Raw genomic sequence first — 27,147 nt, 5'->3', positions numbered from 1 at the left:
GGAGGATTGCTTTGAGCTCAGGAGTTCAAGGCCAGCCATGGTGAAACCCCTGTGTCTACTAAAAATACAAAAATTAGCCAGGCGTTGGTGACTCACGCCTGTATTCCCAGCTACTTGGGAGGCTGAGGCTGGAGAATCGCTTGAGCCCTGGAAACGGAGGCTGCAGTGAGCCAAGGTGACACCATGGTACTCCTGCCTGAGTGATAGAGGGACACCTTGTCTCAAAAAAAATTAGGGAAGCATTTGAAAGTAAGTTGTATACATCATTTTACCCCTAAATATTTCAGTGTGTATTTTCCAAGAATAGGGATATTCCCTTTCATAACCATAGTATAGATATTGACGGTTATCAATATCATACATTTAAGTTATTACAGAACTTTTCTATAATCTGCTTCTAATTTTGTCAGTTAATCTAATTATGTCCCTTTTAAAGCATTCCTCTTTGTATTCCAAGATCCACCCTAGGGTCAGAGATTTTGTGTTGTCATGTCTTTTTAGTTTCTTTTAATCTGGAAGACTTCTATAGCTTTTGTCTTTTAGACTTTGATATATTCAAAGCATAAGTTCTCTCCCCATTTCTACTCATTCTTTATTTGATGTTTCTTTTGCCTAAATCAATTTAGGTTACTCATTCTTTTTTTTTTCTCCCTGAGACGGAGTCTTGCTCTCTTGCCCAGGCTGAAGTGCAGTGGTGTGATCTCGGTTTACTGCAACCTCCGCCTCCCGGGTTTAAGCGATTCTCCCACGTCAGCCTCCTGAGTAGCTGGGACTCCAGGCACCCACCACCATGCCTGGCTAATTTTTGTGTTTTTAGTAGAGACTGGGTTTCGCCATGTTGGCCAGGCTGGTCTCAAACTCCTGACTTGAGGTGATCCGCCTACCTCACACCCCCAAAGTGCTGGGATTACAGGCATGAGCCACTGCACCTGGCCGTAGGTTACTCATTGTAAGCCAGAATCCTGCAGAGGTGATGTTGTGTCCTTCTCGGGGTATTGCACTCAGTGTCCATCTGTCCCTTGTAGACTGATGTTAAGGTGTTGTCCGATTTCTCCACTGTAGAATTGGGTGTTTCTCCCTCCTTTTCAACAATAAGCATGTAAACATCCTGCCCCTCTCCTCCATTTAGCACTTTGGCACCATTGATTCTTGCTTTATCCAGCTTTCACTTTGATGGTTGTAAAGTGATGATCGGGTGATCTTTTGAATCGCTATCTGTGAGTGGGTGGGTAGGATGTATGCACTGTTTCCTTTTCAAAAAGATGCATGACTGTAACTATGAATAAACTCTGCCTTTCACACTGAAATAGAATTCAAATTGCTGTCCACATTAGACATAAAGCAGTTTTTCCATCTAAGTGTAGGAGTTGACATATCGAAATACTTGTTCTTGCCATAAGTGGTGCTTATGAACTATAAAAAGTTATAATGATTTATGGAAAATAAGTATGTTTATGCTTTAAAAGGGTATGAAATTGACTTTTCTTTCAAAAAGACAAACTCTGTATTTTGCTCCTTTAGTGCCTTCACTCTAAGCACTCCCTAGCCAGCCTTTGGCCCTCCTGAGATACCACACACCTATATGATGTTGGTCAAGTCATATGACCGTTTTTAAAAACAGACTATTTTTAAGAGTGGTTTCAGGTTCACAGCAAAATTGAGTGGAGAGTTCAAAGAATTCCCATGTGTCCCTTGCCCCATCACCTACACAGCCTCCCCCAGCCCTTATCAACATTCCCCACCAGAATGGGTTGTTACAATCAATGAACCTACACTGATACATGGTTATCACCCAAAGTCCAAAGTTTACATTAGGGCTCACTCTTGGTAGCATACTTTCTGTGGGTTTGGGCCAATACATAATGATGTGTACCCGCCATGACAGCGTCATGTAGAATGGCTTCACTGCCATAAAAATCATCTGTGCTTCCTCCCCCCAGCCCCTGGCAACTACTGCTCTTTTTACTGTCTCTATAGTTTTGCCTTTTTCGGAATGTCATATAGTTGGAATCATACATTGTGTATCTTCCTCCGAGTGTCTTCTTTTGCTTAGCTATATATATTTAAGTTCCCTCCACGTCTTTTCATGGCCTGATAACTAATTTTTCTTTCTTTTTTTTTCTTTTTTGAGATGGAGTCTCACTCTGTTACCCAGGCTGGACAGTGCAGTGGCACGATCTCAGCTCACTGCAAGCCCCGCCTCCTGGGTTCAAGCAATTCTCTGCCTCAGCCTTCCGAGTAGCTGGGATTACAGGTGCCCACCATCATGCCTGGCTAATTTTTGTACTTTTTTTAGTAGAGACGGGGTTTCACCATCTTGGCCAGGCTGGTCTTGAACTCATGACCTCGCGATCCACCCACCTCGGCCTCCCAAAGTGCTGGGATTACAGGCATGAGCCACCGCACCCAGCCAACTCATTTCTTTTTAGTACTGAATAATATTCCGTTGTCTGGATGTACCATACTTTATCCACTCACCTATTGAAGGACATCTGATTGCTTCCAAGTTTTGGCACTTATGCATAAAGCTGCTGTAAACATCTGTGTGCAGATGTTTTGTGTGGACATAAATATTCATTTGGGTGAATACCAGGGAGCATGATTGCCAGATCATATGGTAAGAGTATATTCAGTATGAAAAGAAGCCGTAGACTGTCCTCCCAAGTGGCTGTCCATCTGCATTCTCACAGATGACTATTTTTGAAGTCCCAGTTGGTAGGAGCAGGTGAGCTCCACCTTCTATCCCGCAAGGCTCTATAAGTGATGGCTTTGTAATGGGAACTTGACTGATACCCTCAATCTTGTGCTAATACTCAAGAACTTAAAGCTCTTTACAACCCAGCCAAACCCACAAGCAGATTCCGCCATGCCTTGGCCATTGCCAGACAAAACCCCTTTGTGTTTTTGCTTGATTTTCATCCTTCTGTGACATTGATATTTCAGGCCAGGCTAGTTGTTTTGCAGAACGTCCTTCATTGCAGATTTGTCTGATTGTTTCCTCGTGATTAGATGCCGTTAAACATTTTGATCAGCAGTGCTACAAAGATGAATTCTTGTCCTTCTGAGTGCCTTACATCAGGAAGCACGATGGCATCTGTTCCATTATCCAGGATAAGTCTGATCCCTTGGTTAAAGTGGTGCCTGCCAGATTTCTCCATTGTCGAGGTCCTTTTTGTTTGTTTTTGGGGTTTTTTGGGGTGTTGTTTTTTTTGTTTGTTTGTTTGTTTTTGAGACAGTCTTGCCCTGTCTCCCAGGCTGGAATGCAGTGGCGCGATCTCGGCTCACTGCAACCTCTGCCTCCCCGGTGCAACCGATTCTCCTGCCTCAGCCTTCCGAGTAGCTGGAATTACAGACATGTGCTGCCGCCCCCGGCTAATTTGTTTGTATTTTTAGTAGACATGGGGGTTCACCATGTTGGCCAGGCTGGTCTCGAACTCCTGACCTCAGGCGATCCGCCCGCTTTGGCCTCCCAAAGTGCTGGGATTACAGGCGTGAGCCACCGCGCCAGGCCTCGAGGCCTTTTTTTTTTTTTTTTTTTTTTTTTTTTTTGAAATTAAGTGTTGCCGGGCGCGGTGGCTCAAGCCTGTAATCCCAGCACTTTGGGAGGCTGAGGTGGGCGGATCACGAGGTCAGGAGATCGAGACCATCCTGGCTAACACGGTGAAACCCCATCTCTACTAAAAAATACAAAAAACTAGCCGGGCGAGGTGGCAGGCGCCTGTAGTCCCAGCTACTCGGGAGGCTGAGGCAGGAGAATGGCATGAACCCGGGAGGCAAAGCTTGCAGTGAGCTGAGATCCGGCCACTGCACTCCAGCCTGGGCGACAGAGCGAGACTCCGTCTCAAAAAAAAAAAAAAAAAAAAAAAAAAAGAAAGAAATTAAGTGTCAGGGATGTTCAGCAGCGGCTTGGCAGTTGGTTAGCAGGATGGTTTTCGGCCTCAGCGGGCTTGGGTTTGAAGAGACCCCACTGGGGCGGTCCGCAGGATCCCCGGGGGTTTCTGGGGAGGCTGAGGGCTGGCGCCGGGCGCGGGGAGGCTGCGTCCTTTGTGACGTTAGCGGCAGGCCCCGGGGCCCAGGCTTTCGCGAGCTATGGCAGCCGGCAGGGGCGCGCTGGGCCTCGCGGGCCGCTGTTGGGCTGCCCCTGCCGGCGGGCTGCGCGCGCCATGCCCTGGTGGAGTAAACTCTGCAGTGAGTAGCACGTGCCCCCCCAGCGGCCGTTCGCCCCGCGGCGATGGCGGACACGGAATCCCGAGGGCCACCAACTGTCCCTTAGGACTGGCCCGAGATGGGTGTGTGGGTTTTCCAGCCTCCTTGCTTCCCGTCCCAGGCTTGGGAAAGCCTCTCTACTGGCCAAGGCGCACAGGGACAGGTCGAGAAGGGCCTGCGACCGTGGCATCCCAGCCCAGGCTGCAGAGCCGCCTGCTGCCCTTGATCTTGCCCCAGGCCCCCAGCCCCAGAAAGGCAAGGCCTTTCTGGGTCCCGTGACACAGGTGCCAAAACGCTCTGCGATAGCAGCCTACCTCCAACAGGGAGATGTGAGGGGAATACTTTCACACAGCCGCAACCCCAGGGATGCCCCAGGGTGGGCCCCACTTCCTGCCACCCAGAGGACACCCCCCGGAAGATTCTGGCTTGAAAGGGGAGTCAGGGGGTTGGAGTGGACATGGCTGTGGCTGCGGTCACCTGGGGAGGTGGGCGGCAGGGCAGGTCGAGGATAACCCAGGCCTCAAAAAGTCACCAGGATTTAGCAAAGTTGCCCTCACTGTGAGGCCTGGAGGCCGGCAGAGTGTAGGGCGCAGAACAGAATGGAACAGGCCTCAGCACTTGGGCTGCACCATGGGGAGTGTGGAGCCGAGTGATGGGGCAGGCTGGGAAGTGCGGTCTATGATTCAATTCGGGTTCCAAGCCTGATTGCATGTGTTTTGGGGTCAGGATCTCAACAGCACGGGTACACATATAGGTACCTGCCAGGCTAGGTAGGTTAGAAGACTATTCTCTAGGCCCTGGAGCCATTAGGAGTCGACAGCCTGGTGATGTGATAGAAGCGGTATTTTAGGAGGCCCTGCTTAGCAGGTACCTTGTATGGAGTGTGTAGATTGCCCCAGCACAGAGGGTACCTGGAAGCCGAAATGAGGGTGAAGCACAAAGCACGGAGGCATCAGAAGGTTGTTCTGACAATTGTAGCTCTTAGGATTACTTAGGTCAAAAGAGACTGCAGACTAGTTGACCAGTTACAACTTAACATTTTTATTTTTCTTTTTGAGACGGAGTCTCGCTTTGTCACCCAGGCTCGAGTGCAGTGGTGTGATCTCGGCTGACTGCAAGCTCCACCTCCCAGGTTCACACCATTCTCCTGCCTCAGCCTCCTGAGTAACTGGGGCTACAGGCGCCCACCACCATGCCCAGCTAATTTTTTTTTTTCGTACTTTTAGTAGAGTTGGGGTTTCACCATATTAGCCAGGATGTTCTCGATCTACTGACCTCGTGATCCACCCGCCTCAGCCTCCCAAAGTGCTGGGATTACAGGCGTGAGCCACCACGCCCTGCCTACAACTTAAAATTTTTCTATATGCGTTTTATTATGTGTTCATCTCATAACTCACTTACTCTATATAATGAGAACATCTGATTATTGTTAAGCTATACTGAACTATCAATAGCTGTTCAGTACCAGCTACCTTAGATACTGATGGCAGTCGCCCAGGCTGGAGTGCGGTAGTGTGATCTCGGCTCACTGCAACCTCCACCTCCCAGGTTCAAGTGATTCTCCTGCCTCAGCCTCCCAAGTAGCTGAGACTACAGGCATGCGCCACCACGCCCAGCTAAATTTTTGTACTTTTAGTAGAGATGGGGTTTCACCACTTTGACCAGCATGGTCTCAAATTCCTGACCTCAAGTGAACCGCCTGCTTCGGCCTCCCAAAATGCTGGGATTACAGGTGTGAGCCATAGCTGTTTTGTTCTGCCTGCTGGCAGCTGGTTCATGAACCTTTATCTTCCTAGTTTTGACTATAAACATTTCGGCCCTTTCAGGATGAAACAGAAGTGTTTACAATGGAAACACAGATTTAAGAGTGGAGGGAAAATAGTGAGGGGGAAATGGTTGTGTGACACCAGCTTTCTACTCCTATATTAGCAACATGTCTCTGCATTTTCTGATTCCAGGGAGGTTGATGAGTATTTGTTTTTAATCACATGCTTGCTGGCAGGACATGTAATTTCTGTTTGTATTCTTTTTTTTTTTTTTTTTGAGACAGAGTCTCGCTCTGTCGCCCAGACTGGAGTGCAGTGGCGCGATCTCGGCTCACTGCAAGCTCCGCCTCCCGGGTTCACGCCATTCTCCTGCCTCAGCCTCCGGAGTAGCTGGGACTACAGGCGCCTGCCACCACGCCTGGCTAATTTCTTTTTGTATTTTTAGTAGAGACGGGGTTTCACCGTGTTAGCCAGGATGGTCTCGATCTCCTGACCTCGTGATCCGCCCGCCTCGGCCTCCCAAAGTGCTGGGATTACAGGCTTGAGCCACCGCGCCCGGCCTCTGTTTGTATTCTGTACTAGTGAAATCATACTAGAATAGAGTTTGTTATTGGAATTTTTCTTTTTTCTCTAGTATATTTCCAATTATTTTATCCAACTTTTTCAAAAGGAAAGTTGCATCTCTTAAATTGCATTAGAAGTGTTTGCAAAAAGTTCTTTTGTGACCGCCAGGCGCGTGGCTCACGCCTATAATCACAGCACTTTGGGAGGCTAAGGCAGGTGGATCACCTGAGGTCAGGAGTTTGAAAACAGCCTGGCCAGCATGGTGAAACCTTGTCTGTACTGAAAATACAAAAATTAGCCGAGTGTGGTGGCAGCGCCTGTAATCTCAGCTACTTGGGAGACTGAGGCAGGAGAATCGCTTGAACCCAGGAGGCGGAGTTTGGAGTGAGCTGAGATCGTGCCACTGCACTCCAGTGTGGGCGACAGAGCGAAGACTCTGGCTCAAAAAAAGAAAAAAGAAAAAGAAAGAAATAGTTCATGGAAATACTGTTAAAGAAACCTTTGGATTTAACTCTAAACACATTCATCACAATGTCGGTTTATAATAGGAACAAATAGAAACTTAAAGCATTTTCTTATTTCAGAATACTATACATGCTTTAAAAAATAATGGGAAGAGTATATATATATATATCTAAAATATAGAAGAAGTTTAAATCGTAGATGTCTGGACTTTCCTTTCTCTTTGAGTATTTGCTTCAAAGTTTAGTATGAGTGTTTAGTTTTTCCTTATTGTTTGTTAAGTCTAATGTTGGTCACAAATGTGTATTTTATAAAGGGAAAAGGGAAATCCTTTAGAAACTGTGCCTCAGATCAAAAGAATGAGATTCTTGGGTTTTTCGTGAAACCTTCTTTGTTATCTGAAATGTTTAGTTCTCAGGTAAAACTAAAAGTTTTTGTTTTTAATGCTACCTTAGATACTGATGGCAGAAAAAATGAGCCTTGCTGATTATCGAAGCTGTTACAGATAGTGAGTCTGTGGCATCACCACTGAAGCAAAGGCCCTTATTGAGTCTGAAGAATAAGAGGCCCAGATAACCTATTCATCTATGAATATCCAAAAATCTAGCAATGTTTGAAAAGAAAAAAAGAACTTTAGCTTAACTTAGAGAATAACAAGGTACAAGGACAAAAAAAAAACCTCTACTCACACTGTTGCCCTGACTTGGTTGGGTACCTTAGGCAGTTTTGTCATTGTTGCTGTTGTTTTTGTCTGTTTGTTTTTTTAGTGAGTCTGGCTCTGTCACCCAGGCTAGAGTGCAGTGGCGCGATCGTGGCTCACTGCAACCTCCGCCTCCCGGGTTCAAGCGATTCTCCTGCCTCAGCCTCCCGAGTAGCTAGGACTACAGGTGCCCGCCACTATGCCTGGCTAGTTTTTGTATTTTTAGTAGAGACGGGGTTTCACCATGTTGGCCAGCCTGCTCTTAAACTCCTGACCTCAAATGATCCACCTGCCTCGACCTCCCAAAGTGCTGGCATTACAGGCATGAGCCACTGCGCCTGGCCTAGTTTTTCACTTAACTTTCTGGGGTTCAGTTTCAAAATAAAACCAAATAAGTAGTACGATGGAAATTTGTTGACATAGATTTGTAGTATTTCATAAATATGAAAATAAATTGTTTTCAGAGTAATCAGATTATATAAGCAGAATGAATGTATGGATTTTGGGAAGCATTCTATATTTCTAAATATTTCTGCATTTCAAGTGTTTATTGCTGTGTTCTAAGTCCTGGTGTATGTACTAGTTATAATTTTTTTTTGGAGGCGGGGACAGAGTCTTGCTCTGTTGCCCAGGCTGGAGTGCAGTGGCGTGATCTCGGCTCACTGCAACTTCCGCCTCCCAGGTTCACGCCATTCTCCTGCCTCAGCCTCCCGAGTAGCTGGGACTACAGGCGCCCACTACCACGCCCGGCTAATTTTTTGTATTTTTAGTAGAGATGGGATTTCACCGTGTTAGCCAGGATGGTCTCAATCTCCTGACCTCGTGACCCGCCTGCCTCGGCCTCCCAAAGTGCTGGGATTACAGGCGTGAGCCACCACGCCTGGCTTGTTATAATTATTAACCTTCAATTTGTGCTTAAAACATTAAGTATATTTTTGCAGTTTTTGTTAAGATCTTTTTGGTGTCCATTTTAATTGACCTTTTTGTTTAGTACAGAAATCGATATATGTCCTATGTAGAAAATTAGAAGCTGGGCACAGTGGCTCACACTTGTAATCCCAGCACTTTGGGAGGCCAAAGCGGGCGGATCACCTGAGGCCAGGAGTTTGAGACCAGCGTGGCCAAACATAGTGAAACCCCATCTCTACTAAAAATACAAACATTAGTCAGGTATGGTGGCACATGCCAGTAGTCCCAGCTACTCGGGAGGCTGAGGCAGGAGAATTGCGTGAACCCGGGAGGCAGAGGTTGCAGTGAGCCCAGATCACATCGCTGCAGCCTGGGCGACAGAGTGAGACTCTGTCTAAAAAAAAAAAAAAGAAAGAAAAAAGAAAATTCAGACAAGCAAAGCTAAAATAAATGACATTCGCATCCCCCAGAGATCATATGTGAAGGATGTGTGTGTGTGTGTGTGTGTGTGTGTGTGTGAGAGAGAGAGAGAGAGAGAGAGAGAGAGAGAAAGGAGAGATAGTTGTTTTTAAGCCAGAATGAGGTCATTGTATATACTGTTTGGTAACCTGCTTTCTGCAGTCAAATCTCTCTACCCTTTTATTTCAATGAAAATTCATCTCATCTAATCCCAAATCTCATACTCGGTATTTCCCAAGAAGACCCAAAAATGTCCTTTAGCTGTTTTTCCCTAACAAATATCCAATTCAGGATCATGCCAGGCACCTCTGGTTATTGTGTTCCTTAAATCTCTTAATTTAACACAGTATACCTCCCCCCCCCCGCTTCCCCCAATTAAATCACATTGACTTGACTTTTCCCCTCAATGATTTTAAAATTACAAACCCAGAAAAATATAGTAAATACTTACGTACATTTGACCTAATTCACCATTTATGGAAAGCCACATCATCCGCCCCACCCCCCACCAACCTATTTGAAAGTTACTTGCAGACAATACTTTTGTGTTTCTGCTGGATTTTCACTCTTCTGTGACACTGACATTTCAGGCCAGGCTAGTTGTTTTGCAGAACGTCCTTCATTGTGGATTTGTCTAGTTGTGTCGTTAGATGTGATTAGATGCCGTTCAACCTTTTGGTCAGGGATGCCACGTAGAGGAATTCTTGGCCTTCTCAGTGCCTCACACCAGGAAGCACAATGACATCTGTCCCGTTATTGAGGATGTTAAATGTGATCACTTGGTTAAGGTGGTGCCTGCAGATTTCTCCATTGTCAAGGTCATTTTTTTGAAATTAATCTGTATGTTGGTACGCTGAATGTATGTTTCCTGACCCGATGGTTTTAGCAGTTCATGATCCTTGACTGAATAAGTTATTAAAATGGTGTCTGTAAATTATAATTTTCTAAATCTAAAATTTTAACAATAATGACTTGGAGGATCAAAGTGGAAGTTATATCTATATTTATTGACATTTTTTTTCGTTAAAGAAGTGCTCCCTTTTCCTCATTTACCTTTTTTAGTATCACTCTCGATTCATGGATTCTTTTTTTATTCAATGTGTTGTAACCCATCAGTGTCATTATTCTCTTTTTCTTGTTCATGTCAGACAAGTAATGTGCCATCGTGGTAACAATGCACACATTGCAGTGAACACCCAGTCGTCACTCTCGTAAACTGCAAAGGATCCATTATTCTTTTCTATGCTTCAAAGTTTGGACATTGGGAGCCCCGTCAATGCAGTTCTTGTGTCCTTTCGACACCTCCATCAGCTTTTGAGCACAACAAAATATTCTTCATACGTCCTCTGACCCAGCCTGGAGTTTCTCCAAAGACCTCTTCTCCCTTTTGGGGACCTGTTGAGGTCGAACTTAGTTACCACATAGAATGTCCCCTTCTTTAGATTGGTGTAGATACTTGTTTGTTCTTTAGCTTGTTCCTGAAACCCTATATTTCCTATTAAGTGGGCAGTTATATCTAAAACTTGATGGAGTCTTCTTTAAAATATGGGTGTGATGTGGGATTCCATCTTACATTTCTACAGAAGATACAGTATCTGGTTGACTCACTCTTAGGGGTACCGTGGCTACTTATGTGGAACTAATTTTTTGATAGTTAAGTTTGTCAACTTTCCCTTTAACAGGCAACAGAAAGAGCCGATAATTCTCTTTGAACCTGAATTTTTAAAGGTCACTGGAAAGAAGTAGACATTAATCTATTAAGATTTACAAATCTCCATAAGATCTCACTTTATCCTTGAATTACCTGGCATTAAAGAAAGTATTAATTGGTCATGTATTAAAAATATTTAATTTTCGCTGGGCGCTGTGGCTCACGCCTGTAATCCCAGCACTTTGGGAGGCCGAGGTGGCCGGATCACTTGAAGTCAGGAGCTCGAGACCAGCCTGGCCAACATGGTGAAACCCCGCCTCTCCTAAAAATACAAAAATCAGCCAGGCATGGTGAAAGACGCCTGTAATCCCAGCTACTCGGGAGGCTGAGGCAGGAGAATCACTTGAACCTGGGGCGGAGGTTGCAGTGAGCCGAGATCGCACCACTGCACTCCAGCCTGGGCGACAGAGCGAGACTCCATCTCAAAAAAAAATTAAAAAAAAAAAATTAATTTTCTTGGGCTGGGCACTGTAGCTCACACCTGTAATCCCAACGCTTTGAGAAGCTGAGGCAGGAGGATCACTCGAGCCCAGCAGTTGGAGACCAGCCTGAACAACATAGTGAGATCTCCTCTGTACAGAAAATAAAAAACTTAACTGGACATGGTGGCATGTGCCTGTAGTCCCAGCTACTTGGGGACGCTGAGGTGGGAGGATTCCTTGAGCCTAGGGGGTTGAGGCTGCAGTGAGCTGAGACCACACCACTGCACTCCAGCTGGGGCAAGAGAGTGAGGCCCTGTCTGAGAAAAACAATTTTCTCGAATTGTAATCACCTTTTCTCTTCTCCCCACCCCCACTTTTTGTTAATAGTTGGACAGAGAGACTCTGAAGATGTGAGCGAAAGAGACTCCGATAAGGAGATGGCTGCTAAGTCAGCGGTTGTTCAAGACGTCACAGAAGATGGGCAGGAGGAGACACCTGAAATAATTGAACAGATTCCTTCTTCAGAAAGCAATTTAGACGAGCTAACACAACCCACTGAGTCCCAGGCTAATGATATTGGATTTAAGAAGGTGTTTAAGTTTGTTGGCTTTAAATTCACTGTGAAAAAGGATAAAACAGAGAAGCCTGACACTGTCCAGCTACTCACTGTGAAAAAAGATGAAGGGGAAGGAGCAGCAGGGGCTGGCGACCACCAGGACCCCAACCTTGGGGCTGGAGAAGCAGCATCCAAAGAAAGCGAACTCAAACAATCTACAGAGAAACCCGAAGAGACCCTGAAGCGCGAGCAAAGCCACGCGGAAATTTCTCCTCCAGCCGAATCTAGCCAAGCAATGGTGGAGGAATGCAAAGAGGAAGGAGAAGAGAAACAAGAAAAAGAACCCAGCAAGTCTGCAGAATCTCCAACGAGTCCCGTGACCAGTGACACGGGATCGACCTTCAAAAAATTCTTCACTCAAGGTTGGGCTGGCTGGCGAAAAAAGACCAGTTTCAGGAAGCCAAAGGAGGATGAAGTGGAAGCTTCAGAGAAGAAAAAGGAACAAGAGCCAGAAAAAGTTGACACAGAAGAAAACGGAAAGGCAGAGGCCGACTCCGAGAAACTGACCGCCTCCGAGCAAGCCCACCCACAGGAGCTGGCGGAAAGTGCCCACGAGCCCCGGTTATCAGCTGAGTATGAGAAAGTCGAGCTGCCCTCGGAGGAGCAAGTCAGTGGCTCGCAGGGTCCTTCTGAAGAGAAACCCGCTCCATTGGCGACAGAAGTGTTTGATGAGAAAATCGAAGTCCACCAAGAAGAGGTTGTAGCCGAAGTCCACGTCAGCACCGTGGAGGAGAGAACTGAGCAGAAAATGGAGGTGGAAGAAACAGCAGGGTCTGTGCCAGCTGAAGAATTGGTTGAAATGAATGCAGAACCTCAGGAAGCCGAACCTGCCAAGGAGCTGGTGAAGCTCAAAGAAACGTGTGTTTCCGGAGAGGACCCTACACAGGGAGCTGACCTCAGTCCTGATGAGAAGGTGCTGTCAAAACCCGCCGAAGGCGTTGTGAGTGAGGTGGAAATGCTGTCATCACAGGAGAGAACGAAGGTGCAGGGAAGTCCACTAAAGAAGCTTTTTACCAGCACTGGCTTAAAAAAGCTTTCTGGAAAGAAACAGAAAGGGAAAAGAGGAGGAGGAGATGAGGAATCAGGGGAGCACACTCAGGTTCCAGCTGATTCTCCGGACAGCCACGAGGAGCAAAAAGGCGAGAGCTCTGCCTCCTCCCCCGAGGAGCCCGAGGAGATCACGTGTCTGGAGAAGGGCTTAGCCGAGGTGCAGCAGGATGGGGAAGCTGAAGAAGGAGCTACTTCCGATGGAGAGAAAAAAAGAGAAGGTGTCACTCCCTGGGCGTCGTTCAAAAAGATGGTGACGCCCAAGAAGCGTGTTAGACGGCCTTCGGAAAGTGATAAAGAAGATGAGCTGGACAAGGTCAAGAGCGCTACCTTGTCTTCCACCGAGAGCGCAGCCTCTGAAATGCAAGAAGAAATGAAAGGGAGCGTGGAAGAGCCAAAGCCAGAAGAACCGAAGCGCAAGGTGGATACCTCAGTATCTTGGGAAGCTTTAATTTGTGTGGGATCATCCAAGAAAAGAGCAAGGAAAGGGTCCTCTTCTGATGAGGAAGGGGGACCAAAAACAATGGGAGGAGACAACCAGAAAGCCGATGAGGCCGGAAAAGACAAAGAGACGGGAACAGACGGGATCCTTGCTGGTTCCCAAGAACATGATCCAGGGCAGGGAAGTTCCTCCCCTGAGCAAGCTGGAAGCCCTACCGAAGGGGAAGGCGTTTCCACCTGGGAGTCATTTAAAAGGTTAGTCACACCAAGAAAAAAATCAAAGTCCAAGCTGGAAGAGAAGAGCGAAGACTCCATAGCTGGGTCTGGTGTAGAACATTCCACTCCAGATGCTGAACCCGGGAAAGAAGAATCTTGGGTCTCAATCAAGAAGTTTATTCCTGGACGAAGGAAGAAAAGGCCAGATGGGAAACAAGAACAAGCCCCTGTTGAAGACGCAGGGCCAGCAGGGGCCAACGAAGATGACTCTGATGTCCCGGCTGTGGTCCCTCTTTCTGAGTATGACGCTGTAGAAAGGGAGAAAATGGAGGCACAGCAAGCCCAAAAGAGCGCAGAGCAGCCCGAGCAGAAGGCAGCCGCTGAGGTGTCCAAGGAGCTCAGCGAGAGTCAGGGTCATACAATGGCGGCGGCTGTCGTTGACGGGATCAGGGCAGCTACCATTATTGAAGAAAGGTCTCCTTCTTGGATATCTGCTTCAGTGACGGAACCTCTTGAACAAGGAGAAGCTGAAGCCACACCGTTAACTGGGGAGGTATTGGAAAGAGAAGTAATTGCAGAAGAAGAAACCCCCATGGTTAGCGAACCTCTGCCAGAGAACAGAGCGACCCGGGGCAACTCGGTCGTTAGCGAGGCGGAATTGACCCCCGAAGCTGTGACAGCTGCAGAAACCGCAGGGCCATTGGGTGCCGAAGAAGGAACCGAAGCATCTGCTGCTGAAGAGACCACAGAAATGGTGTCAGCAGTCTCCCAGTTAACCGACTCCCCAGACACCACGGAGGAGGCCACTCCAGTGCAGGAGGTGGAAGGTGGCGTACCTGACATAGAAGAGCAAGAGAGGAGGACTCAAGAGGTCCTCCTGGCAGTGGCAGAAAAAGTGAAAGAGGAATCCCTGCTGCCTGGCACCAGTGGGCCAGAAGACGCACTTCAGCCTGTGCAGAGAGCAGAGGCAGAAAGACCAGAAGAGGATGCTGAAGCACCGGGTCCGAAGAAAGAGATGGATGTAGTGTTGAAAGTAGATGCTCAGGAGGCAAAAACTGAGCCTTTTACACAAGGGAAGGTGATGGGGCAGACCACCCCAGAAAGCTTTGAAAAAGCTCCTCAAGTCACAGAGAGCATGGAGTCCAGTGAGCTTGTCACCACTTGTCAAGCTGAAACCTTAGCTGGGGTAAAATCACAGGAGATGGTGATGGAACAGGCTATTCCCCCTGACTCGGCGGAAACCCCTACAGACAGTGAGACCGATGGAAGCACCCCCGTAGCAGACTTTGACACGCCAGGCACAACCCAGAAAGACAAGACTGTGGAGATCCATGAGGAGAATGAGGTCGCATCTGGTACCCAGTCAGGGGGCACAGAAGCAGAGGCAGTTCCTGCACAGAAAGAGAGGCCTCCAGCACCTTCCAGTTTTGTGTTCCAGGAAGAAACTAAAGAACAATCAAAGATGGAAGACACTCTAGAGCATACAGATAAAGGGGTGTCGGTGGAAACTGTACCCATTCTGTCGAAAACTGAGGAGACTCAAGAGGCTGGCCAGTTTGCTGATGAGAAAACCGAAGACGTACCATTTGTCGAAGGACTTGAGGGGTCTGTAGACACAGCCATAACAGTCAGTCAGGAAAAGGTCACTGAAGTTGCCCTTAAAGATGAAGGGACAGAAGAAGCTGAATGTAAAAAGGATGATGCCCTTGAACTGCAGAGTCACGCTCAGTCCGCTCCATCCCCCGTGGAGAGAGAGATGGTAATTCAAGTCGAAAGGGAGAAAATGGAAGCAGAGTCAACCCATGTGAATGAAGAGAAACTTGAGCACGAAACAGCTGTTACCGTATCTGAAGAGGTCAGTAAGCAACTCCTCCAGACAGTGAATGTGCCCATCATAGACGGGGCAAAGGAAGTCAGCAGTTTGGAAGGAAGCCCTCCTCCCTGCCGAGGTCAAGAGGAGGCAGCATGCACCAAAATTCAAGTTCAGAGCTCTGAGGCATCATTCACTCTAACAGCTGCTGCAGAGGAGGAAAAGGTCTCAGGAGAAACTGTCAACATTTTAGAAACAGGTGAAACGTTGGCGCCTACAGGTGCACATTTAGTTCTGGAAGAGAAATGCTCTGAAAAAAATGAAGACTTTGCCGCTCATCCAGGGGAAGATGCTGTGCCCGCAGGGCCTGAGTGTCGGGCAAAATCAACACCAGTGATAGTACCTGCCACTACCGAAAAAGGCTTAAGTTCCGACCTGGAAGGAGAGAAAACCACATCACTGGAGTGGAAGTCAGATGAAGTCAGTGAGCAGGTTGCTTGCCAGGAGGTCAAAGTGAGTGTAGCAATTGAGGAGGATTTAGAGCCTGAAAATGGGATGGAGCTTGAGACCAAAAGCAGTAAACTTGTCCAAAACATCATTCAGACAGCCGTTGACCAGTTTGTACGTACAGAAGAAACAGCCACCGAAATGTTGACGTCTGAGTTACAGACACAAGCTCACATGATAAAAGCTGACAACCAGGATGCTGGGCAGGAAACAGAGAAAGAAGGAGAGGAACCTCAGGCCTCTGCACAGGATGAAACACAAATTGCTTCAGCCAAAGAGGAGTCAGAGTCAACCGCAGTGGGACAAGCACATTCTGATATTTCCAAAGACATGAGTGAAGCCTCAGAGAAGACCATGACTGTTGAGATAGAAGGTTCCACTGTAAATGATCAGCAGCTGGAAGAGGTCGTCCTCCCATCTGAGGAAGAGGGAGATGGAGCTGGAACAAAGTCTGTGCCAGAAGATGATGGTCATGCCTTGTTAGCGGAAAGAATAGAGAAGTCACTAGTTGAACCAAAAGAAGATGAAAAAGGTGGTGATGTCGATGACCCTGAAAACCAGAACTCAGCCCTGGTTGATACTGATGCCTCAGGAGGCTTAACCAAAGAGTCCCCAGATACAAATGGACCAAAACAAAAAGAGAAGGAAGATGCCCAGGAAGCAGAATTTCAGGAAGGAAAAGTGCACAGTGAATCAGATAAAGCTATCACAACCCAAGCACAGGAGGAGGTACAGAAACAAGAGAGAGAATCTGCAAAGTCCGAACTTACAGAATCTTAAAACATCATGCAGGTAAGCTTCTTTTTCTTCTAAGACAATTTTTCTCTTTTATGCCAATAGATGGCAAATTTGTTATATAAGGAATCGGGAGCAAATAATTATGCCTTCATGTAGAACCTTCAGTTGAAGAAAATAACTATCAACTAGATTCAAAGATATAGGATAGTTTCATGGTTTTTGGTCATTGAAATGCCATTTAGTCTTATCGATATTATGAAAAGAATGGCCTTGTTTTACCCCCTAATGTGACTGCTTTAGAAGAAAATAAAAGGGCACGTGTGTGTGCACATGTGCGTGTTTGACCCAAAGGCATAAGAAATACATTGTGTTCACTCAACTAACTTGTTGAATTTTTAAAAAAATAACTAATGCCCCAATAACTGGGCATGGTGGCTCATGCCTGTAATCCCAGCCAGCACTTTGGGAGGCCGAGGCAGGTGGATCACCTGAGGTCAGGAGTTCGAGACCAGCCTGGCCAACATAGTGAAAACTCATCTCTACTAAAAATATAAAAATTAGCTGGGCGTGGTGGCTGGCGCCTGTAATCCCAGCTACTCGGGAGGCTGAGGCAGGAGAATTGCTTGAACCTGGGAGGCAGAGGTTGCCATGAGCCGAGATAGGACCACTGCACTCCAGCCTGGGCAACAGAGTGAGACCCCATCTAAAAAACAAAAAAACAAAAAAACTAGTGCCCCAAAATGGGTTTATATTAAACTGCCAAAAAAATGGATTTTTTCCCCCTAGCAGTAGTAACAACTATTTTTTAAAATTTTCCAGTGCATATAATGACCAACCCTCACTGTGTTCATTACTTGCAGCCACTAGTTTTGTGGCAGTGTAACATAATACAAGACCCTCCCCAGCTTTGTTTTTTGTTGTTGTTGTTGTTGTTGTTGTTTTGTATTGTTTTGTTTTATTTTGGAGACAGAGCCTCACTCTGTCACCCAGGCTGGAGTGCAGTGGCGTGATCTTGGCTCACTGCAAGCTCCGCCTCCTGTTCACGCCATTCTCCTGCTTCAGCCTCCGGAGTACCTGGGACTACAGGCGCCCGCCACCACACCCGGCTAATTTTTTTGTATTTTTAGTAGAGACGGGTTTTCACCATGTTAGCCAGGAGGTCTCAATCTCCTGACCTCGTGATCCACCCGCCTCGGCCTCCCAAAGTGCTGGGATTACAGGCGTGAGCCACTGCGCCCGGCCCTATCTTTGTTTTGTTTTTTGAGAGAGCCTTGCTGTGTCACCCAGGGTGGAATGCAGTGGCGCAATCATGAAATGCTGCAGCCTTGACCTCCTGGGCTAAAGCAAATCGCCTGCCTCTGCCTCTGTCTCCTGAGTAGCTGCTGGGACCACAGGCGCATGCCACTACTCCCGGCTAATTGTTAAATTTTTTGTAGAGACAGGGATCTTGCTATGTTGCCCAGGCTGGTCTCAAACTCCTGGCCTCAAGAAATCCTTCTGCCTTCGCCTGCCAAAGTGCTAGGATTACAGTCGTGAGTCGCTGTGCCCAACCCATCTTCGTTTTGTTTTGTTTTGTTTTTGAGACAGAGTCTCACTCTGTCGCCTGGGCCGGAGTGCAGTGGCGCAGTCTTGGCTCACTGCAACCTCAGTCTCCCAGGTTCAAGCAATCCTCCTGCCTCAGCCTCCCGAGTAGCTGGATTACAGACACATGCACCATGCCCAGCTTATTTTTGTATTTTTAGTAGAGACGAGTTTCCCCCAGGATGGTCTCGAACTCCTGACCTCAAGTGATCTGCCTGCCTTGGCCTCCCAAAGTGCTGGGATTACAGGCATGAGTCACCACACCCAGCCCTATCTTTGTTTATTGTTTGTTTGTTTGTTTTTGTATTTTTAGTAGAGACGGGGTTTCACCATGTTGGCCAGGATGGTCTCAATCTCTTTACCTCATGATCCGCCCGCCTCGCCTCCCAAAGTGCTGGGATTACAGGCGTGAGCCACCGCGCCTGGCCCCATCTTTGTTTCTTTAATGTAGTTAAACTATGGTATTATTAGGTCACTTTGACAACTATCCTGTTGTTAATAAATGAGAGAGAAAAAGGAGATTTTATTCACGCTGATTCTCCTCCTCCTACAGTTAAACTCATTGTCTATTTGGAAGACCAGAATGTGAAGACAAGTAGTAGAAGAAAATGAACGCTGCTGCTGAGACTGAAGACCAGTATTTCAGAACTTCGAGAATTGGAGAGCAGGCACATCAACTGATGTCATTTCTAGAGAGCCCCTGACAATCCTGAGGCTTCATCAGGAGCTAGAGCCATTTAACATTTCCTCTTCCCAAGACCAACCTACTATTTTCCCTTGATAACCACATAAATTCTGATTTACGGTCCTAAATTCTTAACCTGGAACTGGAGTTGGCAATACCTGGTTCTGCTTCTCAAACTGGAGTATCATTCTTTATGTATTTATATGTATGTTTTAAGTAATCCTCCTCCTGTATCTATTGTATATTTTTTTCTTAATGTTTAAGGAAATGTGCAGGATACTACATGCTTTTTGTATCACACAGTATATGACGGGGCATGTGCCATAGCGCAGCCTTGGGGAGCTTTAAGCCTCAGTTATAACCCGCGAAAAACAGAGCTTCCTAGAAGTAACATTCCTGATCAAGGTACAATTCTTTAAAATTCACTAATGATTGAGGTCCATATTTAGTGACACTCTGAAATTGGTCACTTTCCTATTACGCACGGTGTGCTAAAACTAAAAAGCATTTTGAAACATACAGAATGTTTTATTGCCATTGGGAACTTTTTCTTTCTAACCCAGTGGAGGTTCGAAAGAAGTTATATTCTGGTAGCAAATTAACTTTACATCCTTTTTCCTACTTGTTATGGTTGTTTGGGCTGATAAGTATGCTTAATCCTGAGGCAAAGTAGTGAAATGTTTTATATGTTATGAAGAAAAGAATTGTTGTAAGTTTTTGATTGTACTCTTATATGCTGGACTGCATTCACACACAGCATGAAATAAGTCAGGTTCTTTACAAATGGTATTTTGATAAATACTGGATTGTGTTTGTGCCATATTTGTGCCATTCTTTTAAGAACAATGTTGCAACACATTGATTTGGATAAGTTGTGATTTGACGACTGATTTAAATAAAATATTTGCTTCACTTAGATTTGCTGGTTTTATTAGATACCAGGAAGCCTGGGATATATGTGTACCACATTAGAATGATGAAGACAAGGATTGATAAGCTAGAACTTTCTGATGTAGTCATTACATGAAAGCCCTTTTCACTGGTTTGAGTTGTGTGTTCAGAGGAAGCAATGGCAGAGATGCTTTTCCTGAAATAAACCAGTAGCTTTTCAGATTGACATTCTTGCTACAATTCTACCATCTGGTAGTTCCTGAAAATGTCAAATTTTTTGTGTTAATATTTTTGGTTTCAAACAATAACAAATGTCTCTAGAAAGAAATTTTAAGAAGGCTTAATAGTAAAAATGCCTTTCCTGAAATAATCTTGGAAAATTTTTTAAACGTCAAAATGATGAGTCATGCTCATACATTAAGGGTTTGTTTTTTGTTTGTTTGTTTGTTTGTTTTCGAGACGGAGTTTCGCTTTTGTTGCCCAGGCTGGAGTGCAATGGCACGATCTCAGCTCACCGCAACCTCCACTTCCCGGGTTCCAGTGATTCTCCTGCCTCAGCCTGCATTAAGGGTTTTGTCAGACAATTTGTCACACAAAGAACAGTGTCACTTATCTACTCTTGACATATAGAACTGGCCTGGCATATAGCTTTCTAGATTTTACTCAAACTTGGTACTGCAGTTTGAGAATTTGAATTTTGACTGCCGATTAGCTGGAAAGCCTAGTTTTAATGGAAAGAAAGTTTGCTTTTAAAACTGAAAGTAGTTTCTTTTATGCTAACAAATCTAACTTCATACATAATTGGCCATATTAGTAAAACACGTCATGATAGCAGTGTATAGTCTTGTTTATAGTTGGAAGTCACCTTTTAGGAGTTATTCTCAGATATATATAACAGCTACCCATGCATCATTATTAAAATCCCCAAATTCAAAAAACCTCTGAGATATATATATCCTCCTGGAGATATATATATATAATTTTTGGGGGGGGGGTGCCAACTGAGATTTAAATCCAAGTGCTGGTGTCTAGTTCTGAACATCAACTAAAGAGTTTTGGAAATGACAGCAATTTATAACAAATTCATACTGACTTCCTTTCTATGACAAGAAGACATTCTGTGCTGTTTTGAACAGATTAAAGATTTGTGTAGTTTGTGGGAAATTGCTGTTTTTGTTTAAATTCCACCCGTGTTTGTCTTTTCCTACCACCTGTGGCCAGGTGCTCGCTGGCTATCACAGTTGAGATTCCATGAGTAGCTGCTTCATGACTGCTTTTTGTACTATCTGGATGTGCCCAGAGTTACTTCTGTACAAGCTCTATATCTATGTCCGTTGAGAACATTATTTTAACAAGAGGAGCACCAACAGTAGCATGAAATACAATACCGTTTTATAATTCTAAAGCTGCTGTTAATTTATGAGGTACATAATAATCTAATGTAAACTGCAGAAGTCAGAGCAAGTGCCTACATTTTGTTATTTTTGGCATTACTACAGAGCCATGTACAATAGAAAGCAATGCAAGACTTGTAAACTCTCGCCACTTCTTGTAATATCAAATGTTCCCCCTCAGGTTATTTTGCTTATGGTACCCATGAGTTGCCTCTCTGTACATAGATAAATTGTTCCAATATTTTCCTTTGATGTTTGGAACTACAGATAGTCAAGGGCTGGAAATACTAGTTTTCAATATAAGCTTCCCGCTTAGCAATTACCTCTAGTCCAAGACAATATTTGATTCCTAGTTCTGTTTGGGGCAAATTTTCATTTATCTAAATAAAATGCAATCTAATTAAATGCCATGGATTTTCTTTCTGTAATTTCACTCTGACTCAGTTTTGATTGCTTTTCTCTTATCTGTTGTGATATTCATCATCCATTTAAGCTCTGCTTTGAACTACTTAGCACCCTTTGTTCATAGAGCATCGTGAGAGTTTGGAATGAATGTATCTAGGATAGGTGTGAATCCACAAAGATCTCTATTCATGATCAAAGGTCCTGGGCTCCTTTAATTAGAATCTCATTAATCTTCTAGCTGACCTCTGACTCCCCAATATAAAGTTTTATGTCCAGTTTTTGGATAGTCACACAAACCTTCTCTGAAATGCCAACCAATAACCAGAACCAGAGTTAGAACCTCTTTCTCCAACTCTGTAAGAAAGGAAATGGAGGCAGTTCAGGGATTCCCAGATAGTAGTAGAGCTTGGAACCCGAACACAAAATCAGTGACACATAAATTCAAATCTACATGACTATTTCTTTTTTTCTTTAACTTTTAAACATTTATTTTTATTTTGATTTCATATTTTGCAGAGATGGAGTCTGGCTCTGTCACCCAGGCTGGAATGCAGTGATGCCATCAGAGCTCAGTGTAACCTTGAACTCCTGGGCTCAAGGGATCCTCCCATCTCCTGAGTAGCTGGGACTACAGGCATGTGCCACCATGAGATGGGGCCTTGTCATGTTGCCCAGGCTGGTCTCAAGCTCCTGACCTAAAACAATCCTCCTGTCTTGGCCCCTCAAAGTGTATTCTATGTTTTTATTTTGAAATCCTAGTCAAGAATAAAGAATTATATACATACATGTTTAATAGAGATGGGGTTTTGGTATGTTGCTCAGGCTGGTCTCAAACTCCTGGACGCAAGTGATCCACCCACCTCAGCCTCCCAGAGTGCTTGGATTACAGGCATGCGCCGCCACACCTGGCCCTATTCTTTTTTAAAACAAAGTCATACAAATTGTATTCATGTGTACCAAGGAGCCTTCAGAATGAGGACCCAAAAATGCAGGGGAAATTGTTCAGTTTAATGCATAGGTTCAACAAAGTATGGACGTGGAGAAATATGATTGGACAAAGAGGATATGATCTAATGCTAACAGACTTAGTGGGGAAACCCAGCAAGGCCTGTCTGTCTAGATTCTTCTTGGTCTCTCTGAGCTCGAATTCCTTCCTTCCGGGCATGGGGCAGGACGCTCTCTGGAATCAGAGACTTATGACTTCAGTCAAACAACGTGACTGCTCGTTTTTTTTTTTTTTTTTTTTTTTTTTTTTTTTTGAGACAGAGTCTCACTCCGTCACCCAGGTTGGAGTGCAGTAGTGCAACTGAGGCTCACTGCAACCTCCACCTCCCAGGTTCAAACAATTCTCATGCCTCAGCCTCCTGAGTAGCTGGGACTATAGGCGACCACTACTATGCCCAGCTAATTTTTGCATTTTTAGTAGAGACGGAGTTATGCCATGTTAGCCAAGCTAGTTTTGAACTCCTGGCGTCAACTGATCCACCCGCCACAGCCTCCCAAAGTGCTGGGATTAGAGGCATGAGCCACTGCACCCGGCCATGACTGTTCATTTCTAATGAGATTCTGGAAATGCATCTGCTGGTCACAGACAACCTGGTACAACTTTGATACACATGCAAGCTTCTCCTAACAGATTGCTTATTGTCTCCAACCTATATAATTGGAATTAGGAAAATAAGCTGAGCCCTTCATTTAATATGAGAAAGCTGAGACTTTGAAGTGATAACACAGGTTTGGCTAAGCTAACGAGGGTTTGAAGATAGCATGGCGGTGAAAATAATCATGATTTGTTTATTTGAGAAAGGGTCTCACTCTGTCACCCAGGTGGGAGTGCAGTGATGTGATCATGGCTCACTGCAGCCTTCTCCTCCTTGGCTCAAGCAATCCTCCCACCTCAGCCTCTACAACACCCCCAGGCGTGCCCCACCATGCCCGGAAATTTTTTTATATTTTGTAAAGACAGGGTCTCCCTATGTTGCCTAGGCTAGTGGTCTCCAACTCCTAGAGTCAAGCCATCCTCCTGCCTTAGCCTCCCAAAGTGTTGGGATTACATGTGTGAGACATCTTTACTGTAGTATTACAGTTATGAGTGAGGTCATCTTGCAACTGTGCATATTCTTCTTCTATCACTTGTTGATATTAAAAGTTTTTTTTGTTCTTTTTTTTTTTTTTTTGAGATGGAGTCCCCCTCGTCGCCCAGGCTGGAGTGCAGTGGCACGATCTCGGCTCACTGCAAGCTCCGCCTCCCAGGTTCACACCATTCTCCTGCCTCAGCCTCCCGAGTAGCTGGGACTACAGGCACCCGCCACCGCGCCCGGCTAATTTTTTGTAGTTTTAGTAGAGACGGGGTTTCACCGTGTTAGCCAGGATGGTCTCGATCTCCTGATCTCGTGATCTGCCCGCCTCGGCCTCCCAAAATGCTGGGATTACAGGCGTGAACCACCCCACCCTGTCGACATTAAAAGTTTTAACAGGAGAAGTGTAGCTTAACATGTAACCTTCAAGAGAGGCTTCACTAAGTGTAACCCCTATGTTTAGAGACCAGAGGTAGAGTAACAATTCCTAAACGATGAAATGAGGACCTAAGTATAATGTGCCCACAAAAGAATATTGAATACTAAAGCCCAGTGCTAATTCTTAACCTTGTGCTTCCTTTTTCTATTTGTTTCAATAATCTCAAATAACTAGGTATAAGTAATGAACAAAGAGGCAATACTCTAAATAAGGCTAATTTTAAAACCACATTGTGCTTGATCCTACTTATCCCTGTGAGCCTCGGAGGCTTACCTAATTCCCAGAAAAGCAGATGGGATTGCCTCTAGTATTTGAAATCTAAACATAACTAGGTCCTTCTTAAAGACTATAGAAAAGATACTGCAGAGATGGCCAGGGGGGCATTTTAAGATGTGAGATTTATCCTACAAAGTCATTGAAATAATATAGCAGGGAAAAGAGGCAATCCTCTTACCGTAGCGATCCTCAGTGTCGGGCTAGTGAAACATCCCACTCTCCACCTCCGATGTGCTGCCACGTGTCTGGTTACCACAATGGCTAGGGTGTTATGGTATGTAATGAGTTACGGCCACAGATGTTTGACATCCTGCATGGCACAGAACAGCCCTGCATGAGACAGATGTTTCTCCCTAAAATGTCAGTGGCATCTAGCTTGCAGAGAATTGAGGCCTGGAGGTTGAGAAGAGGTTAACTTACACACTGTTAGAATAATCCAGGCAAGCTGGGTGTGGTGGGATGCACCTGTAGTCCCAGCTACGCAGGAGGCTGAGGTGGGAGGATCACTTGAGCCTAGGAGCTCGAGATCAGCCTAACCAACATAGGGAGACCCCATCTCTAAAAAAAAAATAATACAATTAATAAAAGTTTTAAAAAAAAGAGGGCCGGGCGCGGTGGCTCAAGCCTGTAATCCCAGCACTTTGGGAGGCCGAGACGGGCGGATCATGAGGTCAGGAGATCGAGACCATCCTGGCTAACACGGTGAAACCCCGTCTCTACTAAAAATACAAGAAAATTAGCCGGGCGAGGTGGCAGGCGCCTGTAGTCCCAGCTACTCGGGAGGCTGAGGCAGGAGAATGGCGTGAACCCGGGGGAGCGGAGCTTGCAGTGAGCCGAGATCGCGCCACTGCACTCCAGCCTGGGGCACAGAGCAAGACTCCACGTCAAAAAAAAAAAAAAAAAAAAAAAAGAGGATAATCCAGACAAGAACTGATAATGGCCTATATTAAAGTAGGAGCAGTTTGGCTGGAGATCCGTGGGTGAGATCAACAGCTGTTAGGAGGCACATTGACAGGGCGTGATACCTGATTATCTGCTGTGGGAACTGTGGGGTGAAGAATGAAGTTTCCGGATTGCCAACCTGGATATGGAGGCACATACTGACATAAGCGTGGGGCAATTTGAGAAGCCTGAGAGATATCCAAGGGTCAGTGGAGTTGGCAGCTCAGTATACGGGTCTCACAAACAATTCGGGCCAGAGAGACAACAACAACTCTTTTGCCTTCTCTGTGTCCTTAGAAACACATAGAAGACAATCCACAAGATGTTTGCATCGTTTCTTAATATCTCATGTGCAAACTTCAGCTTGGTGACTGAGAAAGAGTTCACCTGCCCTGTCTCAGCCATTCCTCATTTCAGAATGTGTAACTAAAGACTGTACGTCACAAGATTTTCCCATTGTGAAAGTGCTTTATAAACGAGGAAGCAAAATGTACCATAAAGCATTAATATTGGTAACTGCAAGAGAAAGACAGATTTTGATAAAACTTTCCTCCAGAAGCAACTTAGTGACTTCTGATGACTGCTACTGTCTTCCTGAATATTTTGGTAGATTCAGAATAATGGGACTGATCTTCCTTAAAATTGCACAAGACGGCCGAGTGCGGTGGCTCATGCCAGTAATCCCAGCACTTTGGGAGGCCGAGGCGGGCGGATCACCTGAGATCAGGAGTTTGAGACCAGCCTGACCAACATGGAGAAACCCTGTCTCTACTAAAAGTACAAAATTAGACAGGCATGGTGGCGCATGCCTGTAATCCCAGCTCCTGGGGAGGCTGAGGCAGGAGAATCGCTAGAACCCGGGAGGCAGAGGTTGCAGTGAGCCGAGATCGCAGTGAGCCGAGATCGCAGCGTTGCACTCCAGCCTGGGCAAGAAGAGCAAAACTCTGTCTCAAAAAAAAATTGCCCAATTATACATTGTATTCAGACATGCTCTTATTTAGAAGCTACAGTCCACTTTGTGTGTGAGGCACATTTCTTTCCTCTCCCTGTTGCCTTTGGACATTTGTTGCCTGCTAGCACATCTCCAGAGGGAGGGAGGGACAAGTTGGGAGGAGGGACTGGAGTTGGGAGGGGGTCAAACCTGCAGTCTCTTCCAGATCACTCCTGTCTCCCCAGGTTGTGTATGTTTCCGTATCTTGGCTCTCTCTGGCTGGCTGCCTTCAGACCTTTGCTTGTGGGTATCTCTTACCTAATTGGAAAGAGAAAAAAATTCTTTAGTCCATTTTCATTTAAAAAAAAAAAAAGACAGAAAAAAAATAGAAACGGCAAAACGCTAGGAAAAGTTTCTTACACCGTGTGATGGTAGCAGAAAGGGCCCTGGAATTGGGCAGCCTGAACTCTGTAATTACCACTAAGAAGCTGTGTGAAGGTCAGGCACCGTGGCTCAGCCTGTAATCCCAGCACTGTGCCAAGGTGGGAGGATCACTTGAGCTCAGGAGTTCGAGGCCAGCCTAGGCAATGTAGTGAGACCCTGTCTCTACAAAAAATGAAAAAAAAAAAAAAAAAAAAAAAAAAGCCGGGTATGGTGGGGTGTACCTGCAGTCCCAGCCACTCTGGAGGCTGAGGCAGGAGGCTCATTTGAGCCTAAGGGGGTCAAGGCTGCAGTGAACCCATGTTCACACTACTGCACAGAGCGAGACCCTGTCTGAAAAAAATTAAGTTGTGTGATTTTGGCAAATTACCTAATATCATTTCATCTTTTCATCAGGATCCTTGTCTTCCTTATAATAAGGAAGAGCGTACAGGTGACCTCTTTAAAAATAATTTAGGGTATTTGTTACTTTCCACTACATTTTATTCTGTACTGACAGATTACGAAGGC

At 45.5% G+C, this 27,147-nt stretch overlaps 1 protein-coding gene and 1 pseudogene across 4 annotated transcripts in view; one reads left to right on the top strand and one right to left on the bottom strand.

Annotated features, from left to right (window-relative positions):
• Positions 1 to 21,530, top strand: part of AKAP12 (A-kinase anchoring protein 12) — a 123,204-nt gene extending 101,674 nt beyond the window's left edge. For 2 of the 4 annotated variants that reach the window (XM_050786224.1, XM_050786225.1), the window contains 2 exons: positions 11,587 to 16,628; positions 18,709 to 21,530. In XM_050786224.1, coding sequence (XP_050642181.1) covers positions 11,587 to 16,616 — 5,030 coding nt within the window. In that variant the 3' untranslated portion in view covers positions 16,617 to 16,628; positions 18,709 to 21,530. Of the gene's footprint in view, positions 1 to 4,111; positions 4,290 to 11,586; positions 16,629 to 18,708 lie in introns of those variants that run through there. The other 2 variants (XM_050786226.1, XM_050786227.1) reach the window with 2 other exon arrangements.
• LOC126954114 (uncharacterized) lies at positions 10,209 to 10,293 on the bottom strand (annotated as a pseudogene).
• Positions 21,531 to 27,147: the final 5,617 nt, after the last annotated feature.

Source organism: Macaca thibetana, chromosome 4 (genome assembly GCF_024542745.1).
Source record: "Macaca thibetana thibetana isolate TM-01 chromosome 4, ASM2454274v1, whole genome shotgun sequence".
Taxonomy (NCBI): domain Eukaryota; kingdom Metazoa; phylum Chordata; class Mammalia; order Primates; family Cercopithecidae; genus Macaca; species Macaca thibetana.
The sequence above is the reverse complement of the archived record's forward strand: the minus strand, read 5'-3'. Positions and strand labels throughout refer to the sequence as shown.